The 22,013-nt window shown below is 46.1% G+C and overlaps 1 protein-coding gene across 3 annotated transcripts in view; it reads right to left on the reverse strand.

The window, feature by feature from the left end:
• Positions 1–1,048: 1,048 nt before the first annotated feature.
• The window catches only part of RSU1 (Ras suppressor protein 1), a 196,703-nt gene continuing 175,738 nt past the window's right edge, over positions 1,049–22,013 (reverse strand). For all 3 annotated transcript variants that reach the window (XM_029954267.1, XM_029954269.1, XM_029954268.1), the window contains one exon: positions 1,049–1,633. In XM_029954267.1, coding sequence (XP_029810127.1) covers positions 1,583–1,633 — 51 coding nt within the window. In that variant the 3' untranslated portion in view covers positions 1,049–1,582. The remainder of the gene's footprint in view (positions 1,634–22,013) is intronic.

Below are 22,013 nucleotides of genomic sequence, written 5' to 3' on the forward strand. Positions count from 1 at the left end.
ACCCTTAGACAGAAGTCTTTCTAATCAACAAGGCACAGGCATTGTTCTTCCCTTTGCATTATGAGCTAAAACATCAATTTAAAAAATTTAGGCTGAGGCAAAGGTTGCACCTCAGAAACTTAAGTCAGCCTTAATCCGCAAACAGGTGAGGACCCCTGGGGATTCCCTGGCCCAAGGGAATGTTCTATCAGCACCTTTTCCAGAAACAGTACTGGTGATCCCAGGCCTTGCTGATTTAAATGCAAAGTCCATCTTCTAAGCAACTCAGGATTTTGTTGTTGTTGTGTTTTTGATTCTGGCTTTTCCCACGTTCTGGTGGTCCTGGTCTGGGGGTGCGGTGTCCACTGTGAAACTGGGGACACAGAGGAAGAGACACTGCAATCTCTCTGAGAGTGTTTAGCCTTCATGCTCCTTTCGTTCGAAGGCACTGGTGCTGGCAGACCATTTAAGCGCAGGATCCTGAGCCTGGGCTTATTTTCACTTACGTCCGCATGACGGTCGGTGAGAACCAAGCTGCCTGTCGCAGATGCTAAACCATTCGCCGCTGAATGACTCTGCTGCTGTGGTTTCTGCTGGGTGGGGGAGGGGGGCGTGTGCGTTTACACAACTTCTCTGACACCATCGAAGTCACTCGGAGGAATGCTCTGATTGAGCAGAGTCCCTGCAGTGACGGAAACATCCTGGAGTTCTTCTCTCCCTGTTTCACAACTTTTGTCTCCCAGCCACTGGCAGAAGTCACCGTTTCTTCAGCTAAGAAATGCTGCTTTCCAAAATCCTTTGGCAGAGGCTCCCAGGGACTTTTCTGCTCCTTCCTAATTTAGAGACAGTCTTCAAAGGAAACACACACACACACACCCCAACCAACCAACCAACCTGACAAATCGGTGTGAGAAGACACCACCTCTGATGTAACTGTGTATTTCCCACAAAGTTTCAGAGTTCATCATCTACAAGGATACAATCCGGATGGCATCGTTGGAGGGGAGAAGGTAAACAAAAATGTGAATATCCCCAGATTGGACCATTCTTTATTCAAGAAGCAGCACCATGTGATACAAATTCGAGACTTTATTAAAAATTACTTGTAAGTTAACATAATACCTCGATGGTTAAGGAAAGCTTTTCACAAAGCAAAATAATGAGTTCTGTGAATAAACAGAAGAGCAAACAGTGTTAGCGGTGACATTTAAGTGAGCGCATGATTTTTTAATTATTCTTTTGAGAACACGCACCTTAGTGAACATCTATTCAAGGAGCTGTGGTCCGTGCCTCCTATGGAATTAGCAGTTGAATCAGAGCTTTGTTTCCGGCCTTTGGCAGTTTTCAGGAAACAAATGGAAATGATTTTAAGAACTCATAAAAACCTACCACCTACCAAAAGCATTTAAAAGGTGAAGTGATAAGTGCTAGCAAGAGGGAGTGGAAAGGTGACACACACATTGCATTTATTGGCGGAATATGGTGGGTGACACCGAAAAGAAGTGACAATGAGGAGGAGGGGTGACGAGAAGTCCAGCCCATGCCAACCCTTTATTTGTTCTTGGCTGTCAGAGGTTTCCGGCTGATCTTTTTCGATTTGTCATTATTTTTCTTCGGCGGTTCTGGGTTTGCCTGCATGTGTCTGCCGTAGAGGCTGAAAAGAGAGAGGAAGACATGTGAGACCACCTTGCTAACATAGGAGAAGCTTTTACTGGTAGCGCTTTGAAGAACAGAGTAATCTCCAGGAATACTGAGGAAGCCAAAGAGAAAAGATCCCTTCTGCTGTCTCCAGGTCATACCTTTTATTTAGGGATTTGAAATTCGCTTCCACACGCGTGTACACACGCGCGGCGCACAGTGAGGTCAGTTCCGGACAAGTGTCCAGGCATTTCAGTTCGCTGGGGAGTGTAACACCACCGAAGGCAGAGGGATCTGGGGCTGTGAGAACCGGGACTGCTCAGCCCAGCTGTTCCAGAATGAAGCTCTAATGGCTGCGAGCATTTCAGTTGACAAGGACAAAAACCGGGTCGAACTGAAGAGACAAGAGTGGCCATTTAGTGAAAAGTGAGCATCACGCCTGGCCGGAAAGCCCAGGGGCCGGATGATGTGACAGAGAGCAATGGTGTCCGAGCCCGCTCAGGCTGCTCACGCATGACTGATGGTGCGAGGAGGACGACCACACATCAATGCCGCGTTAATAAGTACCGCTGATTAAATGTTGACAGAGTGCCCGACAATTACAGCGATGGCACTCATCCCAGAGTGAAGCTAGCTTGTGGTGGAGAGGATGGAACCAAACGGCAGACAATAATTAATTGATAATTTATGGGTAATTCTGATTAAACAAAATTAAAAGCCACCCTAAAATAAATACAGCTCAACCTTAACTCCCCTTATTGACATGTGTGTCCCAGAGAGAGCCTGGTGCGTGTCTCAGTTCCTCCGGGGAAAGGCAATGCCGGACCTGCTTGTTGGGATGGTCGTGTGCCCAGTGAATGGGGCAGGGAAGACACAAGGACTGACCTCCCCATACAGGGTGTCCCTCATTCTAAAGTCCACTCATGGCATCCAAACCTTTCTTGATGCTTGCACCTTGCCAGGCAAACTGGTGGCACATACCGATGCTCTTGAGGACATGGACAATGCGCCTGAAGGGCCAAGGGATGGACCTAGCACACAGAGCTGGCCAAGGATGGAGTAGTTAGGGGGAGCTGACAGATGGTAGTGTGGTCTGTCCTCTCCAGAGGCTTCCCGATGTCTCCCTAGAAGTACTATGAGCAGGTCGCACCAGCAGTGGCCATGATGGCAGCTCCCTGCTCCCAAGGAGTTCAGAACGTGGGGTCTGGAGCTTGGACTTAGGAGCCAGAGGATGAATGTCCCGCCAGGTACTGGGAATGTTCTCCAGGTAAAATGTGTGTGTGTGTGTGTGTGGAGGGGGAGCATTAACCACATGCCTCTCTGCCAGGTAACATAACCTGCAAGCTTGCTTTCATCTTCTGTAGAAATGAGCTTAAAAGACTTTCCTCTCCTCTCACGGAGAGGCCCAGTCCTGCCCAGCCTGAGAGTGAGCCACACTGGGTCCCTACAGGAGAAACATCTCCTTCCCCAGGACAGCCTGTCCTCCAGAAAAACGAATCTTTTTAAAGTCCATATAAGCCCCCCTCCAATGCTCCTGAGTTTAAAAAGGGCCACCGATGCCCCCGAAGTGTATGCCGTGACATCCAGACATCCTGGAGCCCAGGAAAGGAACCGCTGGTTTCAGCAGAGAGGAAGTTACTGCCCAGCTGTCCTGCTGTCGCTGCCCTGACCCCACTGATGGCCCTGTCCCAATCCCTGGGACTTGTGGCTGCCACCAGACACAGACAAAGGGGATGTGCGGAGGCGATTAAGGATCTTGGCGATGGCCAGGCTGTCCTGTATTATCTGGGGACCCCCCTCCCTTCAGCCCTGCAGCAGCTCTCCCACCACATGCACCAAACAGGCTAAAGACGGAACCACGGAAGCCTCATCGTCGTATCCCTCAGCTTTAGCGACACACACCCTGAAACGTACTTCTTCCTCTAACAGCCCCGGCCTGAGCCCTCATCCCAGGACACAGCTGTCTTGGCGCTCACGCAGCAGCGTGGTGTGCGGTGTGCGGTGAGCCCGGGAGGGCGCTGCGGTCCCAGCTCCTCTCCCCGGGCACACGGCACGGGTCTGACTCTGGTCTGTGCATTCGGGGCTTCCCTCCAGCCTCCAGGATCTCTCTAGTTTGCGAACTCTTACCCCCATAAGGGAAGCACGATGCACATTCTTATGCACAGAGAGCATGAAACTTGACGGCTTACAAAAGTCTGCAAAAACACAGTGCAGGAACTGGGAGATCCCACAATAGAGGGAACAGAGGTCAGAGGAGGGAAAAGAGAAATAAGGTCTAATAAGGGGCTACGTGTCACAGCCCAGAGAGGAGCCTAGGTGGGACGGAAGGGCTCCCTGCGGAGGAGGTGGGGGTTTCGCTGGGCCTGACGGTGGTAAATCCAGCAATGTCATTTCAGGAGGGGGTGCAAAAGCTGTTTGGAACTCAGCAAGGCTCCTCTTGTTAGGAAGGAACTAGAATGTTCCAGTGTTTCAATGTCTGTCTTTTTATATTCAGACCCCACTGTGCCTCGACCTCCTGGGGTGACACAGCAAGTCACTACAGAGGGCCAGATCAGAGAGAGCATTCCTGAACTTGACATTTAAATCCTCCTTTTGCAATTTACTAGCTGCTGACTCTGGGCAAATGATTAGCATCCCTCCCACTCCCCTCCTCTCCCCCGCATCCTGCACTGTGCCTCAGTTTCTGCATCTGTAAAAAAATGATGCTGTTTTCTTAGCAAGGAGGCTGCACTGGTTAAATAAGCCCAGTAGCTGGTACGACTACTGGAAGCCATCAGTGGGCGCTTGCGGAAAACTGGGACTGACATGGGGTTATAGCCGGAGGGATTAAATACAGATCATTATACGATTACTTCTTTAGGACTTCATGCTCTAAAAAAAAATAACATGGTATTTTCTATCAATGTCAAACCCCAAGCATCACTGGGAGAGAAGTTTTATTCCTCTTTGAAGAAAGCAACTAAGGCAGAGCTAAATACATCCCCACCACTTCCTGGGTGAGTCACGGGCGGAGCGGGTGATGCTGTCTCCCCCCCCCCCCATCCTTATTCCTCCAGCTGTGCAGGCAGATGAGAGTGGTGATCACTGAGTGGCCGTTCCCGAATGGAGCCCTCACTGGGACAGGGCCGTAATGAGAAGCATTTTAGGGTTATAAGTCTGGGGCTCCAGTCTTGGCTCTACCAGTGGGGGTTAGCCATGGGGCTTCCCTTTGGTAAGCAAGTGTGGGAGGCAGAACAAGGGCCCCCCACAACACTGACCTTGCGATCCCTGACACCCATCTCATAAAGAGACTCTGTGGAAGTGGTTAATTAAGGATCGGGAGCTGGGAAGACTACCCTGAATTTTCTAGGTGGGCTCAGTGTAATCACAAGGGTCTTTAGAAGAGGGAGGTGGGAAGGTCAGAGTCAGGGAGATTTGAACGTGGTACACTGATGGCTTTGAAGATGGAGGGAACGTGCGACCAGAAGAAATGTAGGTAGCTTCTAGAAACTAGAAAGGTGAGGAAATGCATTCTATCCTGGAGCCTTCAGAAAGAAGTCACCCCGTGCATCCAGATTTCAGACTTCTGACCTTCAGAACCATAGGATAATATATTTGTTTGGTTTTCAGCCACCAAGTTCATGGTGCTTTGTTACAACAACAGTGAACTAATACAGCAAACAAACGTCCCTGGGTGTGAGAGGGCAGCTGGGAAGTGAGGAGTCTGCTTACCTTCAGCAGAGGAATAATGCAAGACTTTCTGGGGTAGCAGCTCATTGAAAAGAAGGAAAAGTTAAAAAATTGTTTCAAAAAGGACAAAGGGTGCCCCAAAGCAAAGGGTGCTGTTTCTAACGAGAAGAAAAGGGAACAGGGCAGAAAAGTGCCCTCCCTCTACCACACAAGGACTGGATGGTCCCTGGCCCCTCTGTTCTCTGAAGCTAATGCTCTGGCCCAGGTTTTGAATGTGCCCAGGATTTAACTTCTAGAGGTGACTGACTGAGGCATGGAGAGGCCAATGCCTTTGATGCAAGTTTCCCAAGAGGAGGGTGTATGCCACACCACACAAGGCCCCGAGGGGAAGGACCCTGGTCAGGAGGGAGAAGGAACAAAGCAGGGAGCAGAATCCAAGTACTTCATGGTGGTTGCATGGGCAGGAATGGGCGGGGCTGAGTGGACTTAGGACTGGACAGTGTGAAGAGTGTCCATGGGCTCACAGCTGTCAGGGTGGTCTCCAGGTGTATGGGACCTGGCTACGGGGAGAGTTAGGGCAGGGGAAACACTGGCTTGGGGTGTGAGTCCGATAAGGGAGGTGGTTAGCTGCTGGCTTTGGACTGCTTGGTTAGCACATCAAAGGCAAACTAGCAGGTAAGTTGGTTGCTATCTCTAGGAATTAAGCTAGCCCCAGAAAGGGCAATCTCTCTCCAGTCAGCAAGACCTCCATGATGTCAAGATATCATAAAAAGACAGAAGACAAACAACATGACTAATTAACGCAGTTATAGCCTTCAGGATGGCTTCCGTCTTCCCGACCCGGTATCTTCCTCTCCTGACACACTCGCCTCAGTCTCTGGGAAGACAGACTTCTCTTGCCCCCACCTGCCAGTTCCACCTCCTCCACCTGGGAAATTCCCAACCACCCCCAAACTGCGGCACGAGGCACTTCCCAAGCCAGCACGTCTCCCTAGGGTTCGGTTCAGGTGGCGCCTATCCTGCCCCACAGCACCCTGCCCTGGGGAACCGCAGAGAACAGTCCTGGGGCTTCACTCACCTCTGCATTCTGGCACCCTGCTCGCCCTCAATGACGTGTGACCTTGGGAAAGTGACTAACTTGCCATAGTCGAAGTCCTCATCTCCAAAATGAGGATGAAAATGCCCAGCTATCCTGGTGGGCTTGGGGGACGATTAAATCAGACACAGAGAAGGTCTGGTCTGTGCAGGTGCTTAGCAGATGGTCTAGAGAGGCAGCTGCCACCTTTAACCTCTCACAGGAGGTCTAAGACTCAGGCAAAGCTGGCCAGCCCCTTCCACTTGAGATGCTGCCTTGGAGCACACAGCAGCGCCAGGAATGTGGCCCTGCCAGCTTGACCGTGGTGACAAAAGAAGCCTGGCTCAAGGTCACCAACAGGGCAGCTGCCGCAGGTGGACGAAATGTTTAACCCGCAAAGTGGAGGGACCCTATGTCACAGGATCTGAGAAACTCTTCTCTCCCCTGACATCTGAGGTTTATGGAGGGTAATTGGGAGATGATAAAGGAGTGGATGAAAGGAACAAAGAACAATCCAAAGTGACAGGAGAGGTTCCATCATGCACAGGAGTCTGATGAACACGCTTCTGAGGAGGAGCGCAAAGGCAAGGCATGCATGGATGCTCTCTGCCCTGGGAGACAAGCAAGCCAGCACCGCTTGGCCCCCTGGGGCTCTGTGTTCTCCTCCATGCGGGAGTGGGCCCTGCCCTGAGCAGCCACCCACCGAATTCCCACTGAAGATTCTGGAGGAGTCCTTGTGAAACGGATCCATGGACAGCCGGAGTCATCTGACTGATCACTTCAGAGGCATCTTGTTAAAAGCAGCCTGCACACCGGCCGCTTGAAGCAACCGAACTCTCCTGCCCGTTGACATCTGGGACTGCAGCAAAAAATTCCAGCCCGCCAGGATCAGAATAAAGTCTGCAACTAATATTGGGGCACGTGGCATGCATGCTTTTCCTTTACTGCTAGGGAAACTTACCGAGTATGGGCATTTTCACTGTGGGCAAAGATCCCTTCAAGTCTTATCCTTTCTTTTGGATCCAAGGCTCTCTTACAATCCCCCAAGCCCTCCAGGGCTGTGGCAGAAGACCAGTGGGCCCACCCCATTCCTTTTTGAAGATTTCCTCCCTTGGCTGCAAGATACTATCCTGGTTCTCAGTCTCTCCTTCGGATACTTTTTCAGTCCTTAGGTTTCTGCCATTATATTTGTTTTCTCTCCCCTTCCCTTCCCTAGAAAGATGTCCTTCCTAGGACATCTAATTTTCCAGCTTCAATGACGACTTCTTAGAAGCACCTCCATGTCCCCACCCCTGACGGAGCCAACCACCATCTTCAACCCCTGCTGTGCCGTACCCTCATCTGGACACTGAACTATTAAATCCAACCAGGGCACAGGAAGTTCCCTACCCCGACTTCCACAGCTCTGTCCCTCTACGTCTCTAGACCTTCAGGATCAAATCATGTTAGTTGTTTTGACACCTGCCTCTTTTGTTGGTGATCCCATAAATGAGGTTTGAGTGAAGCTTCTCCTGCAACAGGAATTCTGAGCCGGGGTCCAGGAAAGTATCCAAAACGCCACGCAAAGCTCTATGTGTTTTTTCAGCAGAAGAAGAATGCAGCTTTCAACAGCTTCTTGAAAGGCTCAATTATATAACTCAGTGGATTAATTAGTTACTTTATGGTGCTTATCCTTATTTTCACCATCCTATGAGATTTCATCTATTCTCTTTTTCTCCTACCCTAATAGAGGCACCGATCAGATGGTCATTAGATTACTATAATGGGTCCCTTCACTCCTCCAAAGTGTCCTACAACTGGCAGAATAATCTCTCCTTGGTTTACACAGGGACAACAGCATCCACTGGCCACAAAGTCATATCCCCAGCCTGGTGCATGTGATAAAGCAGCCACAAAACATGTCACGTGACGCTTCATTCCACCACCCTCATCTCTCTATCCCTGAGCAGACTGGAGCACAGTAAGGCTGGTCTGGAGGAAGGCAGAGGGGAGCACAGTAACGGGGAACCGAGGCTGAGCTCAGCCACCTATTGGCTGAGTAACCCCACAGTCCTTCCTCTTTCCAGAATATGTGTTCCCTTAACTGGAAAATGGGAATATGCGTGAGTGCTTTGGCAGTCAGACTGGCTTGGGTTCATTCGTGTGATTGAAAAATAAAATGGTGCCATATCGATCCGAGCCCTGGAATGCCGGGTAGCATTCCTTCGGGTCTGTTTCTTGCTGAACTGGGTTAGGATCATCAGGAGTGCCTGCCTGGGTCCTTTCCGGCCAGTTAATATCGCATCCGCATTTTTAGGCGTTTCAGAGCGTTCGCCCCTGCCCCAATTTCTGCCTTCACAAAACACTATGCGGTTTGTTGGGATTACACCATTAAGTTCTTAATAATACAGGGGTTCCTGCTCTTGGCTTGCTGTTTTGAACTATCAGGAGAGTGCAGTGACAATGACACGTCACAGTGACAGCTACCAGTCACAGAGCATCCATTACCACAACAACCTGGGGAAAAAGAGGTGTTTATTATCTCTGTTTTTCAAAGGAAGAAACTGAGGCTCAGCAAGTTTAGGCCTGGATCTAGCCCAGGCAACTACTGCAAAGTTCAAATTCTTAAGGCACTTAATTATTTTGTCTTACATCTTTTCTTGGATTGCCTAGATTTGTCTTCTTAATAAGCCTGCCATTTTCCTGCGGGTGGCGACTGCCGAGTTCACTTCTTTTGTATTCTGTGTACTCAAGGCACTGGTAGGAGCATGTTGGGTGCTATGTAAATATTGTGTTTCTGAATGCCAGGTAGATGAGAGGTACAATATGCTGCTCTTAAGTCATTTGCTCGTGTCATATGCCTCCCTCCTGTTGTTTTGGGTGTTTCCATGGAAAGTCCTTGTACAGACCAAGAAAAGAACCGATCTGAAAATCCAAGTTATATGGACAGTGACAATAATGGAGAGAAGTAATTCTGTTCATAATCTGTAATCTTATGATAGGGCACTAAATTTAACATCTCTACAAATAAATCTGTGGACAAAGTGTGAAGCCTAGATTATTAATAAGCATTTGCAGTATCTTATTTATCCTATCTAGCAGCTATGAGGGGCTGGTGACAGAAGTTAGCACAGAAATTGCTGAGTCTTAAGGAAGAAAAAAAATTAATAGTTACCATATTACCAGGAGAAATCTCATTAATTCAAAAGGCAATGATTATTTGAGATCAAGCCTCCAAGAGACAGTTCTGCGCCATTCGCGAACAGCAGTATGTGTCTTTCACGTTTCTCTGCATTACAACCCTCACCGCTCTCTGTCCCCAACACACAGTGTAAAGGAAAGTATCAACATGAATTTGAAATCTATGGAAATAGCCAAAAGGAATTTGCAGATGGCCTAAGATACATATTAAGCTACATGACAGTATAAAATATAAACTGAGTTTTAAAATACCCCATACATTCTAGACTTACTCTCTGCCCCACTGGAGGGGAGAAATGAGGATTCTGGCAGAGCAAAGTTAACAATCTCATGCACAAAAGATGCTCATTAAACTTCATCATCCTGTCTACTCTAATGATGCTTTTACTTAATAAAAATTCCCCGAGCAGTCGCAAGGATATTAGGCAAGGTCTTTGGTTATGTATCAGAGGTCCGAGCTGTCACCAGCAAGGATGCAGTTCAGGGGGTATGTTCCCTGGGGAAGGAGCAAATCCAGCTTTCACAGAATACATGCAGAGAAAAATCAATAATTCCAACTTGCTTTCCTGCTTAAGCGTTTAAGAAAATAGGTAATCCTTTTAAATTAAACTGTGAAGTGCTAAATGTTACAATTTCCAGAATAAACTAAAAAGCAAGAGGAAACAAGTCTAAGGGCATTTGTAAGTTTCCCAAACAAGCTTCCTTAATAGACTTTATACCCGGACTGAGTATTCTTTTTTTATGAAATTCTTTTTTATGAAAAGAATTATTTTTTGATCTTGTACTTAACATTTGTAGAGATTTAAAAAAGGGATAATCAACCATGTATGTGTGTGTCTGTAACACACACAGATGTACAGACTTAACCATAAACACAAAGGAGAAATTAATTTCATATGTACAATTCACCCTCTTCAAAAATTATACTTAAAAAATAGTACTATTAAAATTCACTAAATGGAATCTGACTCTCAAAAGCTAAATAATAAAGTAATTATATAATGGATCCCTTAATGCAGACAGCTGGATATTAATCCTACATAACCTTAAATTATGTGTTGAGATTATATAAACTATTTAATCTATTTATTTATTTACTCATTTATTTTTGAGACAGAGGGAGGGAGGAACAGAGAGACAGGAGCAGAGAGAGAGAGAGAGGAGCACAGAGAGAGAATCTCGTGAGGTGCAGAGGAGGGAGGGAGGAAGGGAGGGAGAAAGCGTGAGAGCCTATGGAGCCTGGAGTGGGGCTTGCGTTCACGTGAAGTGGGAATTGAACTAATGAACTTGGAGATCATGATCTGAGCTGAAGGTGGGTGCTTAACCTACTGAGCCACCCAAGAGCCCCTATATAACCTCCTTTAAAGTTCACGTCCTGCCAAACATACTTGACTGGAGAGATTCCATCAGTTAGGGCAAGAGTGAGGCACCAACCAAAATCTTGAATTTAAAGGTATTAAAGACTGTCCACACAGGTGTTCAATGATAACACGGACACAAAATGAATCAAAGCATAAATGTGAGAAGTCACCCTGAATAATACCAGCTCAACTCCTAGGCCAATGAGTGTTTACGGTAAGCTGACCGATGGCATTAAGAAAGCTGGAAAGAGAATCTGTCCCTCAGAGGTGTCGGTCTTGGTCAGCGATGCAAACAATGGGATACATGCTGGGCACCTCAAGCACCTTCCGGAGAAAGGGGAGTTCTGCGCATGCGCCGCCACGGCTGTCTCTAAGAGGATGCAGCGAAAACAAACATGGAGCTTCCCCCAACTCTTCACACTCTGAGCCGCACCTGCCAGCTCTCTCCCCTCTCCCGCTTCTACCCTCCACATTCCCAACCCCCAGCACATGGGCAAACGCCTGAGGCCCCTGCCCATTTCTGTGGTTTGTACTGGCTATTTCCCTGGAATGTTCTTCTCCTGGTGTCCCTGAGGTAGGCACTATTACCACCTCTGTTTTACAGATGAAGGCATGGATGCCCAGAGAGATTAAATGCCTCCGAGGTGAACGGCTATGCTGCCTCCGTTTTAGTGTCAAAACATGACTCAGTCACAGGGTGCCTCAGGTGGGTCAGCTGGTTAAGTGTATGACTTCGGCTTAGGTCACCATCTCATGGTTTGTGGGCTCAAGCCCCATATTGGGCTCCATACTAGTGTGAAGACTGCTTGGGATTCTTGTTCTCTCCTCTCTCTGCCCCTCTCCTACTCATGCTCGCTCGCTCGCTCTCTCTCTCTCTCTCTCTCTCTCTCTCTGTCTCTGTCTCTCTCTCTCTCTCTCTCAGACAAACATGACTGAGTCTGAAACCTTTCCCTTTTCTCTGTGGCACACTAGCTAGAGTTCATACATGCGCTTGTGGCCAATTTGAGCCAAATGGAGAAAGACTTAAGATTTTCCCTCACGCTATTGCAGAGAAAAGTCCTTTGTTTTCTCCTGATTTCAGTTAGGAGCCCAGATCTGACATCTTGGGATGAGAGCGTGCCTGGGAGAGAAACAGCCCACACAAAGCAGAACTGGAAGGTGAAGAGAGATGGGGTCCAAGGACAGCGAGCCCTCGCATCACGCCATGGCTGAAGTTTACTGTGTCACTGATTATTTCTAGTATAAAATAACCAAACGATCCCCACTCCTCTTGGTTTTGTGTTTCTTGCAATCAAAGGGACGCTGAGTCCTGAATCTACATCAGTCTGATGTACTTCAAACGCGAAAACCTAAGGGAGGCCCCTTTGCCCACAATATCCATCACATTCGTTTCCTTCATATCAATGTCACGATATAATTATTTTAATTCATCTGACTGCTTGTTCTTTCCATCTCTCTTAACAGAAGGTTAGCTGTGAGAGCAGGAACCCTGTCTGCCTTGTTTAGTATCCTGTGCCAGTGGAACACCATAGGGACAAAATGAACGTTTGTTGACGGACTGAATAGAAGCACACATCACTGCACTTACTAGTGTACACTCAAGGTATATATGTGGACTTCCCGACTGGACTATTAGTGCCTCTGAAACAGGGACTGTCTTCATCATTTTGCTTCTCTAGGGCCCCCCACCCACTGGTCACCTAATACATATTTAATGGCAGACTAAGAGGATCTTAGCCAATGTCCTCAGTTCATGCTCCTCAAGCTGATTACACATGAGCTTTCCACCGAGAGCTGACTATTGAAAGAACATATGCTGTGCAGGCCAAGGCAAGTGTTGGAGTCTTTGGAAGGAGCTACCCTGTGTTATGGAATCTTGGTTTGTACATCAGGTTCCTAGGTGTTTTCCTCTGTGTCGGTAGCATTTCTGAGGCTGGAAGGCTGACAGCGTGCCTGGAAGTTCAGTAAGTGCATCAGAGCTATTCTGTGAGGCCTCCTGGGAGCCCAGTCTGTCATCCTCTGTGGACACTCTCTTTCACAGCACTGGGGCCAGGGTTTCCCATTAACTCCTTTAAAGCACAGGGGGCTTATACTGAATACTCATCCTATCTAACATTAGTAAGAACCCACTGAAGGTAGTAACTGTTTATAAGAAAGAATTGAGTTGAAATGCAATTAATAACAGCGGGGTCCCCCTCGCCTCTTTTCCTTTGGACAAATTAAAAATCAGAATACATTTTTATGATCATGGAAAGGCAAGAGCCTTCGTGCCACATGTGGTTCCTTCATGAATGGCTCAAGGTTATTCGAGACTCTAGCTCTTACTGTACCTTAGCATTTCCTCAAAAGGCTTCTGTGGCATTTCCCATATATCAACTCGCATAAACTTTAGGCAATATCACACAAATGAAGGAATCCAGAAGATTCTGGATAGAAGTGATATTACAATTGAAGAGCTAATGTCACAGGACTAGGAACACTAGTGCCCAAACAGGAGCTTTTCTTTTTTCTTTTTTACATTTTTCAGGTAAGGACAAATGGTAAAAGCATATTTAGAGGTTATTACTCACCCCCCTCCTCTTCTTTGTGGCTAACAATTTGCACTCTCTGTTCCTGAGACTGTTTCTTCCTCAGTTTTTCTCTGCCCAACTGGCTTGGTGATTTGACCACAGTAGGGGACTCAACAGTCAAGTACATGGGCAGCTAACCACCTCTTTAAGTTTAAGTATAAGCCTATAGGTTCCAGACGCAGGACAAGTAACACTGAACTAGATTCAGAAGTCTTTGGAATTAATCTGGTATGTCGGCAATCTGATTCCCCAGATAGAAGATGGGGCGTTTAGGGGTGCCTGGGTGGCTCAGTAAGTTAAGCGTCCGACTTTGGCTCAGGTCATGATCTCACGATTTGTGGGTTACAGCTCTGCATTGGGCTCTGTGCTGCCAGCTAGCTCAGAGAGAGCCTGCAGCCTGCTTCAGATTCTGTGTCTCCTTCTCTCTCTGGCCCTCCCCTGCTCATGCTGTCTCTGTCTCTCAAAAATAAATAAAAAACATTAAAAAATTATTAAAAATAAAATGAAGAAGATGGGGTATTTGGACGTAACTAAGGGCAGTACCTGTCCAGCCTCTATGTTCCCACACCCCTCAAGCAGTGACTGAGTGCAGCACCGGACGGTGAACAAACCCCCGTCCATCTTGAACTGTCCAGGTCACGGCTTCAATCCCATCAGCGCTGCGCATCTGAATGGAACTTGCCGACTTTATACATGAAGCTTGGTTAAGCACTTTGCTTTTATGAACTTGTCTAACCCTTGAGCAAAATCACATTAAATGAAACCTTACAGGGCTCACATCTCGGAGGTTCCTTTTATGTTCTGCTCAGATTAAGGCACGATGCTTGAGATCTTAGCACCGTATTACCTGCCCCTCCTTTCTGGGCACGGATTTTCTAAGAGGTGAGTCATGTTCTGCTCCCAGACAGACCCAAGACATTAAAATATTAAAAAAAGAAAAAAAGAAAACAAAAAGCAGAAAGCATCCATCTACACACTGGTGGACTTATGCACACAGCGCTTTGTCCACGAGGCTCTCACCAGGGGGTTTCAGGAAGCAGCAGCTACAGGCCAGTAAAGTCTGCCCACCGCCCCAGGCTTTTTCCCTGGCAGAGCAGAAACCCTATGTAAACTGAGCTCTCTCTGAAGCGGCGAACCCCACCCCTGGGACATGGCCTATCAAGTTAGACTGTGCTTTTCATCCATTCCTGATCCCAATGTTTGAACTACTGGCCACGAGTAAGCAAAGGCTAGCAGGAGGGGAAGAGACCAGCTTTTGGTGGCTGAGAGACAAAGTGGTATTTGGGAACAAGCCAACAACTGTCAAAAGAATAACGGAGAAGACACGTTTGGGAGCTCCACAGCGGACAAGCCTGCAGGCCCCCACCCCTGTCTCGTTACACTTTCATGTTTTTGAGTTTCATGGAATGGAGTGTTTAAAAAATACTTTTAGCTCTGATATATTAGTCAGATTTAGTATATGTCATCCATTTCCTCCTAGATTTTGTAAGTCAGATTTTTAAGAGTCTTGGAGAAAATTTATGGGCTTCAAGTGCAAAAAGGTTAAAAACTAAGATGTTTGTGGTTTATGCTTGAGGTTAAAAATTACATCAAGGCTCCATCCAGGCACTAGCGATAAATCTGAGTGGGGACCCCCGGAACCTGCCAAGAGGAAGAGAGGACTCTTGTCTCAGGGCTCGAGCTTTACAGGCCTTGTAGACGCAGAGCAAAACTGTGGCTGTGGGTGGGGAGGGAAGAGCTCCCGCTTGTCACAACAGACCTCATCCAAGAACCTCAAGTGTATCGTCTAGGAATCTCACCCACAAAACACTCCTGGAAGGTGTGAGAGGCTTCTAAATACAGATGGTGAAAGTCAAAGCAGGAGGTGGGGATGCCAGAGGACCAGGATGCCCGTGGAATACAACCGGGCTGCTCTTTTCTGACCATTTCCAGTATATACAGGGGCTCTGGTCATGATGTGGCCAACAGGATGACATTTCGGAAAAAACTGACAAAGGAATGCATGCCCAGAGTTATTTCAAATACTAACAAACTTCGTTCCTCAACAATGGACTCAAACTGACCTCTGTTCTCAGGGAAAAATATTCATCCCTGAACACCTGATATTCACGATTTCTGCTCATGATACCAGGGTGCCTCAGTTGGCTAAATATCTGACTCTTGAATTAGGCTCAGGTCACGATTTCATGGTTTGTAAGACTGAGCCCTGCGTGGGTGGGGCTCTGTGCTAACGGTGCAGAGCCGGCTGGGGATTCATTCCTTCTGCCCGTCCCTGAGCGTGCGTGCGTTCTCTCTCTCTCTCTCTCAAAAACAAAACAAAACAAAAAAGATTTCTGCCCAATAGGTTTCTTCCGGAATGGCAAAAGCCCCTTTTAGTCAGTTGTACTTGTTATACTGAATACCTACAGTGATTCCCCTCATCAATATTTTGGAAAGCAATTTTTAAAATCTTCTTTTTAAACACTTATTAGTACTTTTAATTTGTAGACACACACTCCATACTTCCATGTACCTATAGACTAGCTTTGTCCAAAATATAAACTACTCAATCTAACTTTCAATTTTCGAGCAGCCACATTAAAAAAGTAAAAGTAAACAAATGAAATCAACTTTAATGTTTTTTTAACCCAATAGATCTAAAAGATGATCATTTCAATGTGTTATCAACATAAATGTGATTAATGACCTATTTTATCCTTAATTGACAGACAAAAGACTTAGTAAATCTATCATATAAGTTGCATAATTTTTTTTTTTTTTTGCACTAAGTGTCTTTGAAATCTGGTGACTATTTCACAGCACGTCCCGATCAGACAGGTTACAGTTCAAGAGCTCAAGAGCTCCATGTTGTTTGTGGTCACATGACACACAACAGAGACAGAGCACGTGAACATGGTGGGGTCAAGCCTCTCTGGCACTTGGTTAAAGGCATTCTGAAAGCTGACGGACTCTTTCTTGTGCTTGGTTAGTTTCTGCATGTCCGCAAAAGGAAGGATGGACATACACACGCAGTATTTCTTAAAAAAGTAATCCCACTTAGCTACTACGTTCTTCCCTAGGTTTAACTGTTTACAACAGTTCTGAGTGTGAGCCTGGAGAAGTCTTCAGGCCAATAGAAATAGGTCCTAAAGCCCATGAAAACTACTTGGTTGGAGAAAAGTGTAGCCGGGCCTTCTCTTTCCCAAAAGCAGCACAACATCAAAACAGCTTTAGGAGCCAAAGGTCCTCAGCAACCAGCTGACCAGGCTGCATTATCCACAAGGCCTTGCCTAGCAGCAGCTCCAGCCACGTGGACTCATGAGTTTTGCCATTTCCCAAGCAAGCCGGACTTCCTCACTCAGCTGTGCTCCTTGTGAAGTGGCAAATACCGAGTCTAGACCCCAGCACCTCACCCTGCTCGGTCTCCCTGTCTGTCTGTGGTCACTGGGCCAAGGAGCCTGGGGGGCGGGCCACAGGAAGGTCTATAGAAGCTTGCTGCAGACGGCCACATCTGTACAACACGGCTGTTATAAAGGAGAGGCCTAGGTGCTTAGAAGAGATTGGGGACAAATACTCAATGAGCTGGCTCTCCCCTGGCTGACAGTATTTTTAAATTCTGCATTCCGCACCAGGATATTTTTTCTGTGAAACTCAGAAATAAGAAATTGAAGGAAGGGTGAGATCCAAAGACTTGTCTATTATAGAGCTCCCAGACATGCCTTTGTTATTCTGGTAACAACTGTTGACTTGTTCCCAAATGCCACTTGCCTTCTTTCCTTGCAACAGTACAGTCCCTCACCCGTTAGCCTCTTTGGGTTCCCTTACCCTGCTTGCGTCTCCCATCTTACCGGCGCCTGACGTCTTTGCCTCTGGCTAACACTGACGGGGACCGTCTCTTATGGGGGGCGCTTTCCAGGGCTGACTTTGAAAGTGACCACAGTGAGCCATGTAATACTAGCCAGATAAAAAGGTTCTGGAAAGAATTAGTGGCTGTGTAGCTTGAACTGTCCTAAGCCCCAGTTCTTAAAATAAACAAACAGGAACAAATAAAAATAAAATGGGAATAAAATAAATATAAAATAAAATACAAATAAAAGTAAAACAGGAATAAAATAAGCAAAATAAAATAAAAATAAATAAGAATAAAAAATAAAATAAATAAAATAGGAATTTTAATCGGACCTACACTGCCTACATTTGTGAGGAATGAAGGAAGCAATCATGCAAAAAGCTTATCACCGTGTCTCACCAGCCATTAAGCATGAACTATTTTTTTCATTACAACTACTCTTAAGAGATGTTAGGTCAGTTTCACAGGATTTCTAGAAAATGAAAAAGGAACAGCCCAAGCCCTGATTTGTCTGATCTCAAAATCCAGCCAGCTTTTCCCAGAGATAGAGAAAGCGAGTGAGAGAGAGCCCAAGAGAGTGCCTGTGCACGTGTGAGAGAGAGGGGAAGCAAGAGAAAAGGGTAGCTCTCTCTGTGCTCAGCATCTGTGATGAAATTAAAATGTCTGGCAGACGGTTAGAGCTGGTTTTGAAGTTAATTTGCAACAACTGGCAGCTGGGTGACTGTGGCAAACTTACCTAACCTCTCTGAAGATGCTTCGCCATCTGGAAAGTGGGGAGGATATCACTAGTATATACCTAGTAGGGTCACTAGGAAGATGAAATAACAGCGTGTAGCAGGTACCATGCGGGTGCTCAGTAAACGAAGGCTGTTCTGCACACTGTGCTCTGAACCGGGATTGTCCATTCAAAGCTTGGTTGAAAGCCAGAGCTGCAAAACTGGGTTGTGTGCCGAAAGTTTACACAAAAGGCAGTTTTGTCCCAAAGAGATGTTTTTTTTAAATGTTGCCACATGTGTGCTTGAGGAAAATAGCAAATGGCAGAGAAAATCAGGTGAGGACCTTAAACATAAAATTACTAACAAGCGTGGTCACTTTCTGACCCTGGTCTTCACTGAATATCACACAGAACCATGCGAGTCAAATAGAGAGAATCATGGAGAATCTTCCTTGCAAGAAGGTTCCCGGGTTTTTGCTCTGTCCGGGGTCCTGAATGGGCGGCTTCTCGGGACTAACTGAAAAATTGCGTAAGAGTATTGAGTACATCCCGATCCTCCTTTGGCTTCCGCTCTCCCATTCACAGGCTAAGCTGTTCTCGGATCTATTCAGATGGGAACCACATTACGTAAGAGTCAATAATCTTTATGGTAACTCTGCAGTGAAAGTGTCATTTGTTGTAATGAACACTGATCATAAGTTAAGCCCCTAGCTACTCTCTCTGTTATTTTTCATTATACTGTTCCTTGCTCTGTTATATTTCAGGAGTACTGAGGGAATTCATCCAAGTATGTTCGCTAGTCAGCTCTTCGTTACTCAGATTACATTCTGCTAAGATGCAACGAAGCAATTTGCAAAACACACTGATTCTTAAGGAAATGCATCAGACGCTGGTTATATGTTCTCGCCGATGCCAGCAGGCGCCCGCCCCTCCCTGGTTATTTGTCCCCTTAATTTGCTATTTTCCTCTCTATTTATCTTCCACTCAATTCACAGTATGGTTCTTTGGGCCCAAATCCGAGAGACTATTAAAGTGTTTCTGGGTAGTTTTTCCTTCGGTAATGACTCTTTGTTCAATTCCACACCCAGAATAATGTTTCCAAAATCATCATCGCCTTTCACGTAGCCCTCACTTGCAAACACACTCTGCTTACATTACAGTCATCCCCCCTCTCCGGCTGCTTTAAAGGGCACTAACTCCAAAAGGCACACCAGTGAGGGAAAGCTGGAGGTTTTCCATTTCTTAAAAGCCCAGTATGAAAAATTCATTTTGCACATTGTGTATTAAGCTTGAGAGTGGAATTTCCATATGCCTCTGTGCTTCGTGCTCTTGGACGTGCTGACGGGTAGGCAGGGAGTCCTCAGAGGGACCACGTCGCTGCCATGCCTCAGAGGTCCCCAGCAGAGTGGCCTGGAGACCGTGTGGGCTGGACCTCTGGCCACGAACCCTTGCAGGTTTCACCACTCTTCCTGGGTCTGAGGCTTTGGTCCATCCCCAGCTGGTACTGGGCATCTCCACTTTTCATTAGGCCATCAGGTCTGATTCTGTTTGCCATGGTACCAGAGGATAATTTAAAATATTAAGATTTTTTTTTTAAAGGCACCTGCAGACACCAAAGTTCTGGGTTTGGCACCCTGGATATCTTTTTAGGGCAGACTTGGCTGGGAATGTTGTCTTTTCAGAGAAATCTAGCTCAATGAATTGTAATGTATTCAGACAGGCAGGCTACAGTAATACCATATTCTCTTTTACTGTACGTTTCTCCTGATACACATCAGACAAAAGCTGAGGAGAAGCTTTTATTAAAATGTCTACAGCTCTTTACAAACATTAAATTTTTTTCTCCCCAGACACGAGACAGTGCTTCTGGTAAGTGCAGAAGGCTATCATTGATGCACGTGAACGTAACGTGTACTGCAAACCTCTATCGAACAATCCCACGCCTGGTCATACTCCTTGGGAATTTTGTAGTTGTGGGGAGGGTGGGCGGAGAATCAAGGTCACAAAGTAAGAGTTCAAGATAAGGGTAAGGAGGCTAATTTCTGTAAAGCTGATATGAGCCGTATGTACTCTAACATAATGAACAAGGACAAAATTGGTAAACAAAGTTCCCCTGTACTTAAGGGAAATAATCGTGCTGAGTAGTTAATTAACCAAAATCTCAATTTTGCATTAGGTGTAACACATGGAAACAGTAAACAAGCAAAAGCATCAGAAAATTTTAGCAGATATTAAATTAGGGAACAGCAAGCATTCAACAAGTACAACTATATGCAGAAGCTAAAAAGAAAGCTTGCTTACAGATTTACCCCACGTTCAAGAAGAATCACTAAGGAATCTATCAGCAAACAGAACCTGTCTGAGCCTCATTTTACTTGTACATGAAAGAGGCATTCTCTGTGCCACCTAATAGGGTTGGTTATGAGGACCGAATGCCAGGTACTCAGCACCTGAATATGGTTCCCCTTGAACAGTAAGGGAACAACTATCATCCAAACAGCCCAAGGTGCATTTATCTGTTATCAAATACTAAGACGTTAAAAGTGAATGGAAGCACTTAGATGGAAGGATGCTTAACTAAATACGTGGGGTAACACTCCTGTCATTTAAAAACTGTCCTAGGGGTGCCTGGGTGGCTCAGTGCTGACGGCTCAGAGCCTGGAGCCTGCTTCCCATTCTGTCTCCCTCCTTCTCTGCCCCTCTCTTGCTCATGCTCTCTGTCTCTCAGCAACAAATAAATGCTAAACAAATTTTTGAAAAATAAAACATTTTCTATATGTTCTGCCAGCAAACAATTATCACCGTGGCTTATGTAACAGTGCTGGCCATGTTTTCACTCCACGGTCTTGTCAATCTGGTTCCAGTTACAAGTCTTCACTAGTGAAAAAGTTGATGGTAATATGGTCCATAATGAATTACCCCTCCGTGACAGCAACAGGGATAGCTGCTGTCACGAAGAGTGAACTAATCTAGGCACGTGGCAAGTTCCTCGCCCTTTCTTTTTGCAGGTAAGGCTGAATCTCATCCGGAGGAATTTCTATTAAACACTAGTCACGACACAGGGAGTGGCCCACTGCCTGCTCTCCATCAGGACGTACTTTGGCTGCATACCCCAAGGAAATAGCCTGCGTGCTTCCTTCAACAAAAAGTAGCTTCCTTCAGCTGTCTACCCGAAGGGACGGCATATCAGCTCTGAAAGACTGCTGACCCCAGACACCGGGACACATGTACATTTATCTGTAATGTGCAAAATATGGAAAATGTTTGGCTGGAATTGTAGAGAAAAAGTAACTATGACAGTAATCTAAACTATATCTTCCTTCATTTTTCACTTACAGATTTCACTTTTAGAAGAAACAGAAATATATTACAACCCATTTAGAAATTCAGAACAGCATTAGGGTGCCTGGATGGCTTAGTAGTTAAGCGTCTGACTTTGGCTCAGGTCACGATCTCACCGTTCATGGGTTCAGGCCCTGGATTGGGCTCTGTGCTGACAGCTCAGAGCCTGGAGCCTGCTTTGGATTCTGTGTTTTCCTTTCTCTCTACCCTTCTCAACTCATGCTCTGTCTCTCTCTCTCGGTCTCTCAAAAATAAACAAACATTAAGAAGAGAAAAGAGGAATTCAGAACAGGTTTGAAAAGAAAATTGCCAGAATTCTCTCACTTAAACATAATTTCTACTAGCCTTTTATTTTTTTGTAAGTATGTTTTAAGTTTTCCTTCAGAGTATTTTTTCAATAGTAATAATCATGGTTTACATTATTATTAGGCTTTCATTGTTTTCTTAAAGACTTTTTTTTTTATGCCCAATGTGGGACTTGAACTCACAACCCTAAGATCAGGAGGCAAACGCTCTGCGGAATGGGAAAGTCAGGCGCCCTTGGTTTTAATTATTTTAAACAGAAGTTACTGCCTTAGTAATTGTCACATGATCAAACAATTACTGACAGGCTCCCCGTGAATCCATACTGTATTTTATAACTGAGGCACACATT

This window comes from Suricata suricatta, chromosome 10 (genome assembly GCF_006229205.1).
Source record: "Suricata suricatta isolate VVHF042 chromosome 10, meerkat_22Aug2017_6uvM2_HiC, whole genome shotgun sequence".
Taxonomy (NCBI): Eukaryota; Metazoa; Chordata; class Mammalia; order Carnivora; family Herpestidae; genus Suricata; species Suricata suricatta.